At 43.3% G+C, this 10,851-nt stretch overlaps 1 protein-coding gene across 1 annotated transcript; it reads left to right on the top strand.

Moving 5' to 3' along the window:
- Window positions 1–671: 671 nt before the first annotated feature.
- On the top strand, window positions 672–10,609 carry LOC142483586 (transcription initiation factor TFIID subunit 9-like; the record flags this gene model as incomplete). Its single annotated transcript, XM_075583601.1, has 7 exons — window positions 672–805; window positions 1,210–1,261; window positions 1,345–1,431; window positions 2,902–3,036; window positions 3,472–3,544; window positions 6,962–7,072; window positions 7,750–10,609. Coding segments are annotated over 7 exons (759 nt in total), but the record flags the coding sequence as incomplete, so codon positions are not given.
- Between the last annotated feature and the right edge of the window lie 242 nt (window positions 10,610–10,851).

Raw genomic sequence — 10,851 nt, 5'->3', positions numbered from 1 at the left:
GGTTTCCTATGGAATCCTGCATCACACACTCCGTTCTCCTCCTCACTTTTAAATCTTTACACTCTTCTGCCCCTCCTTACATCTCAGCCCTAATTTCTCGCTGTACACCATCCCGACTCTTGCGTTCTGCTCAAGGATGTCTTCTCTCTACCCTCTGGAATGTCCTTCCCCTCAATATCTGACTAGCACCCTCTCTATCCACGTTTAAGACCCACCTTAAAATATACCTGCGTAACGAAGCATAATGAGTAGCTCCGTGGCTGATACTAGACACCTCATACATAAACATTGGCCCCTTGCAGACGCACTTACCAGAACACCTTCAAACTGTCTCTGTATGTTCTTCCTACTTACCAACTAGATTGTAAGCTCTTCGGATCAGGGACTCCTTTTCCTAAATGTTTCTTTTATGTCTGAAGCACTTCTCCCCTTTGTGTTATTTGTAATTTATATGATTGTCACATGTATTACTGCTGTGAAGCACTATGTAATTTAATGGGCCATATAAATAAAGACACATACATACAATGCATTTGCATCCAGGTGAATACGTTTTTTGTGCATAGTAATAGTTAGGTGGTTGTCTCAGAAGCCTGGTGTTACCGTGGGTCAGGGGCATGAAAACACTGCTCAAGACCTTGTTCTGCTGACCTCCCTCCTTAACCCTACAGTTTCAGAGTGGCCAATGCGTTTCTGGCAGTGAGAGGGTTAAACAGACGTTTGAAAGTATTGATGTTCTGAAAAGCTTTAACTTGCGAAAATACAAGCACAGCTTCCGCTATTTTGTTCATCCTAAATTCCATGCGTATGGAATCAATTGAGCTCTGGCAATTTTCAGTCATCCTTGAGTCGAGAACTTAATTTTTTGTTCTGTTCACTTAAAAGGGATTAGTAACATACTGCACACATCTTCTCACCATTCGCAGCTAAAGAAGCCGTCCGCATTAATCGCCAGACAGATATTTGGCATTTTATTTTTTTATTTACTACAGTATAATAGCCGACATCAACTCTTTCCCTTTCCAAAGCGGTTTTTATTTGTATGCTTTGTTCAAGAGATAAGTGTCCAAAGAACTCCGCACTTCAAATAAAAAATAGTGAAGCAAGTTCACAAAATTCAAAACAAACGGCCAGTGGTAAGATATGCACTTACATGAAAGTGCCTGGATCCAGACACTGAAAGGTTTCTTTACTCCCCCTCTCCTACAGCATAGAACAGAAGAAAACGGAGCCTCTTCATAAAATCTCCAGCTTTATCAGGGTAAACTCGCACAAAGCAGAGTACACACAGAATGTACACAAAACAGGAGCCAGCTACTGCAGACTTTCTCTCCTCTCTGGTGACCTCGCCGTTCCAGCCGGCGTCTGACGTTACTTCCGGTTTGGCTGTTGCAGCAACACTGGTCCCCCGTTGCCCTACGCGTTTCGCAGGTAGTTCCTGCTTCGCCAGGGGTATCTATAGAGATATTATTGTACAGATTTCAGGAAGAATAACGGTGCCCAGATTAACTGTGGGGGCTTTAAGCAGCAGGCCTAGTACTCCGACGTTAGGTAAGAGCTTCACTATGTAACCTGCACATACACGTGAAAGTCAAAGGATTCAATGCGAGGCAGGCGGCGCGTGCAGCCAAGTCCCCCGGTCTGCAGTGAGCTGCAGGGGGAAAGAGGGGGAGGGGGGCGTGGCAGTCACGTCACCCGTCAGGTTCGCCCTCATTGGCTGAACCACTGGGGGCGTGGCCTAGCACTCCGTCGCGACTCCTGATCTCACTTTTCTTGAGCATGAGTTTTTGTCGGCGCGGCGCCCCCTCTCGCAGCGGGCCCGGCCCCATTGTGGGGCGGCTCTTGTCCCTGACATTTGATTATTATGAAGAGGCTCTGTTTTCTTCTATGCTGCAGGGGAGGCGTAAAGAAACCTTTCAGTGACTGGGTCCAGGCACTTCCATGTAAATGCATATCTTACCACTGGTCGTTTGTTTTGAATTTTGTGACTATTTTTTCTTTTTATTTGAGGTGCTCCGAGTTCTTTGGACACTTCATCATTTTTGGAACTTGGAACAGTTCTATTTTCATGCTGCACCAACCCCACAATTGTTTATGTTGTTTAGATCATTTTATTGTGTTTTTTAGCGCTTCCTCCTTTTTTTTTTTATATATATTATTATTTGTTCAAAAGATATAAGCAATAGAAATTTGGAGGTTAAAATGACATTCTCCCCAAAGCTCTTTGCAGTTTAAAGGTTACTCCAGACACCAGAGATTAAGTAAATCATGATTTTTAACACTAGAAAAACATTTAAAAAAGAGCAGGACACATATTGTATCGGGTGGGGGGTTGCTGTTCTGGTCTTTTTGTGTTTTTTTTTTTTTAATCATGTCTCTAGAGCTGAACAGCGTTAATTTCAGCTCTGGGGACCCCCTGCTTCCTGATATACCTCTGTAGGGGGTGACAATAGCAGCTACAGCTGGGCTAGTTGGGGCTATCATAATGGGCCTATAGGAAGTGGTGACATCATCCCTTGCGACTTTCCTATTAACCCACGTGACTGGGACATTTAAACCCGCAGATTTGCCCCAGCGTACACTACGACGGTACGTATCTCAGGAAGCAGAAATTAACGCGGTTTCCCACCGAAGAGGAAACACTTTGTTTTGGGAGAGTGTCTGCTCATTTGAAAAATGAAACAACGTGCAGTTCCATCATTCTGTTTAGTTGACCATTTCTACCTTGTTTTGTGTCAGAGAAAATATTCTGCAGAACGTGCAAAAAGCATAAGTTTGACTTGTTGGATAATCGTTGCAACGATGCACTTATTGCATAATATACAAAGGACTGTCAGTGGTTTTTCCCTGAAGATTCAAACAATCCTTCTCCGTATTCACTATTTGTATTTGGTCTTATAGTTTTTACTAGATATTGCAAGACAAAAGAATCAGACACCTCTACCGTTAATCAAACCCTACTCTGGCCCCCGGCTTCCCCCAGACAGATACTGCCTGACAGCACAAAACTATCGGCTGAAATCCATACAGAAGAAGGTGAGCATGGTCACAGAGCCGTATTGCTTATTACAATTTCATGTGTGATGTATTCAAAATAATCTAATAACATTTTGCATTTCTAACATCTTTACCATATACATTTGCGTTACTTTTTTCTGTAAGTGAGTTTGTGTGTGAAAAACTGCCCGTAAATACTTAAGCAACTGGTATGAAATTACAAGAGTTCAAGGGCCACAAGGCCCCTTCGTGAGCTGGTTCTGGCCTGCGGCCTGCACATTGAAGACCTCTGTTTTAAACTATAGCCCTGTGCTCTAAAAGGGATCCAATATACTGATGTATAGTAATATACCGAGGCAGAAGGGAGACTGCTGTACAGTCCAGTTTATATATAATATTTAAATGTATCTTTGTAATATTTAGAATTTTTGTGACACTTGGTAACATGACAAATGATGCATCACTTTTGTACAGATTTCCGGAAGAATAACGGTGCCCAGATTAACTGTGGGGGCTTTAAGCAGCAGGCCTAGTACTCCGACGTTAGGTAAGAGCTTCACTATGTAACCTGCACATGCACGTGCAAGTCAAAGGATTCAATGCGAGGAAGGCGGCGAGTGCAGCCAAGTCCCCCGGTCTGCAGTGAGCTGCAGGGGGAAAGAGGGGGGGGCGTGGTCGTCACGTCACCCGTCAGGTTCGCCCTCATTGGCTGAACCGCTGGGGGCGTGGCCTAGCACTCCGTCGCGACTCCTGATCTCACTTTTCTTGCGCATGAGTTTTTGTAGGCGCGGCGCCCCCTCTCGCAGCGGGCCCGGCCCCATTGTGGGGCGGCTCTTGTCCCTGCAGCGTCCGCCATAGCGGAGTAGTGATAATTGTAATATTAATGGAGGTAGCGTGAAAGCGGAACATGACAAATATTTTTTTAGTTACACAACACTAATGGTAGGGATATAAACCGTATCTAAGGGACTGATTCAGTCCAAATGACTGCGATCTTCCACTTTGCACTTTTATAGAATGAGGCCCTAAATGTCTCGAGTAACAATTTTAACACCACTTGTAATAGAAAAGGGTCAAGGAACACAAATGTAAACACTTGCAGAATATAGCAAAATCAGAATTAGGAGAGCTCAAACCCACCCCTGTAACGGGACGTATCAGTAACACCATCATTCAATATGGAGTATCAAGCTGGTAAATAATCGGCCTCACGTTTATGCAGAATATAGTACAAAAGGATAGGTGTGCCGTCCCATGGTTCACCTAGAGCAGAAATAAAGTCCACATGGTGAGAAAAATGACAGCTGGATTCTGCAAACTTCATACAGCTGGAAAGTCGCTTTTTTTAATGGAGTGAAGCACCCAACAATGAGGGAAACCGAGGAGAGGTCATCTACTATTCCCAAACCAGGCACTGGTCATCTACTATTCCCAAACCGGGAACTGGTCATCTACTATTCCCAAACCGGGCACTGGTCATCTACTATTCCCAAACCGGGCACTGGTCATCTACTATTCCCAAACCGGGCACTGGTCATCTACTATTCCCAAACCGGGCACTGGTCATCTACTATTCCCAAACCGGGCACTGGTCATCTACTAGTCCCAAATATTAACAAGTCAGTGCACACTCCCAACTGGGATATCTGGTGACATTACCTTACAACCTTGATATAAAACATTAAAAGGCACAGGTACACAATAACAAATTAACAAAGCATCCAGAAGCTATATACAAAATTATAAAGAAAACATTCCAATTACAATCTTCATTTAGAACTCCTTCTTTTAAGGGCACCTAATTGTTATAATAAAGTTTGGAAATCTCTTCCACGAGAAGAATGTTTTTTTTATACTTTTTCAATTCCAATGACTTTTAATTGTGCTGGACAGGTAGTTCCTACTAACAACGAAATATTTAGCCATTGCGTTTTTAGTATCTTTAGTTTACATTTCATAACAAATCTGCTATTAGATCTCTTACTGCTCTTGTACATTCTACATACAAAGATAAACATGGACACAGGAGTGGATAAAACCACTCCTGCGGAGCAGTTAATATAACAAGGCCTTGACAAAATCACTCGCCTGGGGCGAGGTGCATTTTAGCCGCAGGCGAGACGTCCCTCCTAAGCCACACGCAGCTCTTTCATGCCGGGCACAGCATGCGTTTCTTTTTAAATCATCCCTTCCTTCTTGGAAGAGCTGCTGCGTGCCAAAAAAGAGCATGAGGTGGGAACAGATTTACTAGCGTGCGCAACTATTGGCTCTCTCAGCAGCACCTCTCAGCGGAGCATTGAACGCCTCAATCAATCCTGCCGATAGAAATTTTCTCTCCCGGTATGTTTGCTGTGTCTGGATAGGATCGCTGCTCTCCCTCACTCTTCTTTGAATAGATTAGAGAATGTAGTAGGAGCTGGAATGCTGGGCATGAGGTATCCCCGGTGCAGTCAAGTATACTGAGCTTCTCTGCATCTACGGTTCTCAGCCTACTGTTCCTGCCCCCACATACCCCATATAATAAATAAATACATCACAAGTCCAACCTAGCTAGTGTAGCTGTAACATCATTCTCTGCATTCATTTGAATCAATAGGATGGATAGAATATGTACAGTAACCTATACATGTATCCTATACGTATACATGCTTCCATATAATCTGGAGCAGTGCCACAGCCTTATTTATTTTCCTGCTCCCCTCCACACAAGACTTTGTTTTCCCCCTCCTGCTCTTCTCCATTTCCAAAATGGATGTGCAGTATTTCCTTAGCGTGTGGGGGGGGGGTCTGCAGGAATGCATAGGAGAGAGGATTGTGGGAGAAGTGGGCGGGGTGACAGAACCCCACATGCAACCCTTGAACCATCCCAGGTCATGGGGTATTTTATGGAGATGAGCTGTGGGGTAAACACCAGTGATCAGCCTCTGCCTGCTCTTATTAGGAATTTATTAAAAATAAATAAAAAATGGGGGCGGGGCCAGGGGGGCGAGTAGCTTTTTTGGTCTGACGAGCAGCATTTTTTGCAATTTGTCGAGCCCTGAATATAAGTATTAATTGGAATCTTTTGCCTGGTAATGGTGTGTACATGTTTTTGTGTTGTATGTGTTAGAACACTGCACATGGCAGCAACATGCACGTTTCAAGTTCAGTACTATTAAAATAGGATCCCAATGTACTGGCTCTAGTATTGTATAGTATATTAAACTATTCTTGGTGGGCTGTGTGCAAGATGGTCATTTTTCTTTTTGTACAATATGCCAGTTACGTTGAATAATATCTCTGATATGAGATGACGCTAAAGAAGATGCAGTTATCATTTTTAAATCACTTCCAGTCTTTTTATAGAAGGTTTTTTTGGTGTGTTTTTATTCTAGCAATCCTGCGTTGATTAACGATGTACCAGAGAAATCAAATTTTGTAGACTATTTCCTTGTTCAATGTCCCTACGATAATCACGACTAAATTGCCTTTTTAAGGATGTTACGTAATATATATGTTTAGGATAGAAAGCGTATCACATGCAGTAGGTTTTCTATAACTCGTACGGTGTAACCTGCCTCCTTGTTTTTAAATACAAAGATCTATAAAGGATAGTACTTTGTAACCGCATCACGTTTATAGTGGATAATCTGCAGCACGTTGTATTATATCCATGCAATAAAGTGTCCCTCGCTGCAAAGGGACACGGAGCACCGGCCTCTGAGTCCTGGAGTCAGCTCCTTTTATCTTTGGATTGATTGTAGAACTGCTAACATCAACACCGTGGGGAAGATGTTTCTGTGACGTTATATTCATTGCCATGATTTCCATAACATCTGTAAGTTTGGAAAAGTCTATAGCTTGTGAGAGGTTGCTGTACAGTTGGGCTGTTTAGTTAGACTTGTGTGCATTTCCATTTGCCCAAGTAACGTACTCAGTAGGATGCATTTATTCTACTCTCTTATTTTGTGTATATCACTTCTAGGGGCCCCTTCTGCACAAACATTGTCTGTTTCTAAAGTTGGCACGCCTTTATCCCTGACCGGTCAGCGATTCACTGTTCAGATCCCAACCTCACAGACAACAGTCAAAACAGGTTAGTAAATACAGTGTTCTCCACGTTGTGTGCATGATGTCTCCAGTAAGGGATTCTGGATCCGTTATGGTGAAGGATATAGAGTTCGTTTGAACGAGAGCTCCAGACAACACTGTCATACTGAGATTCTACAGTTAGGATTTTATCAGATGCCAGTCGCAGCGCAGTCGCAAAATGTGAAATGCTTTCCAGATGTGATGTGTGGCAAACATGGACCATTGATGGTGGGTGTGTATTTTAGGATTGGTTTATTTGACCAAGTTAGTGTAGATAGTTTCACCTGTGTATCTGTAAATGGTAGTTTATATAACTTTTATTTACATGTAGTAATATGCAGCAACATAACTTAGTTTGGCATAGTCAGCACTCTGAAGGTTGGGGGGAAACTTCATAAGCTGCATTAGTCTTTTCCGAACACCGAATTTCTATGCAGGATAAATGAACCAATGGCAGAACAAGTGGTTGCACTGTCTAAGGCACCTGTATACAATCCCGCTGATTACCGCTTCAAATCCCCTTCCATCCCTCCCAAGGAAGAAAGCATTGGTATAAATTGTAATTACGTTTACATGTGTATTTGAGAAACACAAACAAATAAAACAAACTTGTTACTGTTCAGATGAATTGAACTTATTCACTAGTTGTGCTTAGGTGACATATTATTTTTCTTTTTGTAGTGACTCCTACCACTCCTACAGTTCAAAATGTTCTCATCAGTCCTTCCCTTATTGGCTCCAAAAACATTCTCATTACGACCAACATGGTGTCATCGCAGAATGCGGCAAATGAATCTAACTCGCTGAAGCGTAAACATGACGATGACGACGACTATGATACATTATAAAAGCCGCGGCTTCTTTTCACGATCGGAATATAAAATTGGACATTAGATTTCTTGCTGCAGTTCAGTTTTTGTAGACTTTATTCTGTGGCAAAAATCATGAATCTTGTGTTTGAAAACAGACTCAAGAAATGTAATACTGTAAACATACCTTAATGCAATTTGTTTTAAAGAATTTTGGATTAAAAAGTAACACCTGGTGAACTTTAGACTTTAAAAGAGATGGGTAATCCGATCAAGCTACTTGGGATGCCCCAGCAAGGGATCTAAGAGAATAGAAAATAACAGAATGGTTGCTACATCAAATAATCCGGTCAGGGAATAACAAACATGAGCAAAGGGGAGTCAAGCACACTAAAAATAGGACAAAATCAAAAGGTAGCAAAACAGGTTATTTAATGACTATAGGAGCAAGGTTGCATCCAACATTTAGGCCATCAAGGATGAAGGTGCATGTTGGCATCGAAACGTTGGATGCAACCATGACTTTCTATAGCCATTAAATGACCCTTTTTGGAACCTTAGCCTTTATAATATTTAGTTTCTTTACTCTGTGCTCACATTGTGCTTTTAAAGCAGCCATGCTGATCACACATTTCATTTGCATTTGTTTTACATTTTAGATTTGTTCTTTTTCCAAAATCTGACGCTTCATTCAGGAGATATATCCCCAGATGCTAGAGTTTGGGAGAGATGGAGAGCAGGACATGATCAGGGGGCAAGATACCAAGTATGAGTTAGTCATGTAGGCTTTTGGGAAGGATTGCTACTTTAATGTGTACATGTCCCTAGATAAGGCCCCAGATGTACTTGAGGCCTATAATCAAATACACAAGGAATGTGAATGAGCAAATATTCTGATCCAGTTTCCAACATATAACCTGCTGTTACAATGAAGAGAATAAGAGCATCTTCATTGTATCTCACTAGCAATGTGCAGTGTGGGCCAAGTCCACATGAACGCAGAATATCCGTTCCTTTGTTACATGTGATAAAGGTGACGGCGTAGGGATGCTTCTCATGTGTACAGTTATACACCAAGTACACGAGTAATGGGGAGTAGTAATGGGGAGTATGAAAGTGACAGCCCCTCCACTGTATAGTACAGCAAGGATAAAGAACACAGCGCATTCACATGTCGCAGGCAAGCCCTTTAAACCTGCCTGCCCCCATAATCACACTGCATACAATGCTTCCACTGCAGCCAAGGATTGGGGGTAATGAGCTCTTACAATATTCACCACTGTCTGTGAGTAAGTTTGTTGGCTGTGCACTTCTATGACCCAGGTTTTGCTATAAAAGCTGTTAAACGGCAGGCAGAAGCTTTAAAGGATCCATGAATAAATTGGGGAAGAGGCCACTGTGAGTGCTTATTTGCATGTCATTACCCAGAATCACAAGAAAGCAGTGCGAGTTCCTAAATGTCTTGCTTTTCTCTAAACAAACACATGTATGTTTGTCCAGCAACTGCAAATTACATGTGAATAAGGCTGTGTCCCCGCTGGCGCTGAGCGCGCTCATGCTTGGAGAGCGCTCCAAGGATGAGTGCCGGGTGTCCTCCAATTTACGCAAGCGCGGGAGAGGGGGGCGTATTGCGGGCCAGCTGAGCGCGCAGGGACGTATGTTTTTTTTTTTTTTTGGTAAGTGCCAAATGCGGGTCAGCGTGTGCCCACACACTGCGTGAGCGGGAACTTACATATTTATATATATATGTAAGTTAACGCGGCAAGCGCCGCCTGCTCAGCGTTGGAGGGGACGCAGCCTTAGGCTTTGGTCCCGCTGTGTCCGGCGGCCCGCGCGGCCGCGTGCGCATTACTCACCATCTGATGGTGTCCTCCCGAGCAGGTCCCAGTCCCTCCTCCCTGCACGGCTCACTACACGCTGTGACGCGTCAGCCGCCAGGGGATGCAAGAGAAATGTAATCCCAAGCGGCGACGCGTCACGTGGTGTGGCTGTGAGCCAATGAGGAGGGGAGGCTTCGGGGAGGAAAGCAGCTGCAGCACCAAGGGAGTCCCCCCTGCTCCCTCCCACAGACTCCTCATAGTCTGTCTGCAGTGTCAGCAGATGCACGGGGGGAGGGAACCCCTGGCACACAGTGTGATGGCCCCGCCCCCCAACATCATTGCCACGCCCCCCGACCCGTTTTGGCCACGCTCCCTACAGACAGCAGATAGCGGTCAAGTGCCTCTCCCCGCGCCGCCTGTCTGCAGTGCGGGCACGTGGTCTGAGGCAGCGGGGCCTTAGCTTTACTTGGGGTGGTGTGAATGACTATCGCGTACAACATTATTTGACCACAAGATGGCGATGTCAGACTGAGAACAAGCTTGTTCAAAACGTCATTTTTACATTGCAATGTGTTTTTGTTCGAATTGATTATTTTTTTTGATGTACTGGGGAAGGTGATTGCTTTTATTTCTGAATATATGAAATAAAATGTAATTCAATAGTGAAACAGCTTATAGGAATGTGACTATCTCAAGGAACAAGCTGATCAATTGTATTACAGTGAAATAATCCACTACAGTATATTTGTTTTGGAGAAATATTAATGTCATATTTTTTGAGTCCTCTTAAATGCAGTTATTCTAAAGAAAGATGCGCTTTATAACTTGGGATCCACAATAGAAATCCCACTGCATTATTTTCCCTGTTGGGTATGAGCCCAATCTGTTTGGTAATAAAAGCTGCAGATAGTGTATTTTGTGATCATTATTGTTTTGCTTTTTGCGGTTAGGTTTCAGATCTATATTTGCAAAGGTTCAATTGTTCATTCACTTTGTTACAACCCCCCCAAAGGAAATCAGAGGCTTTTCCCATGAATTTGGAATCCTTCGGTAGGTGTAGAAGGCTTGTGCGTTCTCACCATATGTTCTCAGGTTAACGCGTTTCTTATGAGAGAAGCCTGAATTACTTCTGCTGCCATGAATAATGTATAGCT

The sequence above is a fragment of the Ascaphus truei genome, unplaced genomic scaffold (genome assembly GCF_040206685.1).
Source record: "Ascaphus truei isolate aAscTru1 unplaced genomic scaffold, aAscTru1.hap1 HAP1_SCAFFOLD_3385, whole genome shotgun sequence".
Lineage (NCBI taxonomy): Eukaryota > Metazoa > Chordata > Amphibia > Anura > Ascaphidae > Ascaphus > Ascaphus truei.
Note: the sequence above shows the minus strand (reverse complement) of the source record. Positions and strands in the feature narration are given on the sequence as shown.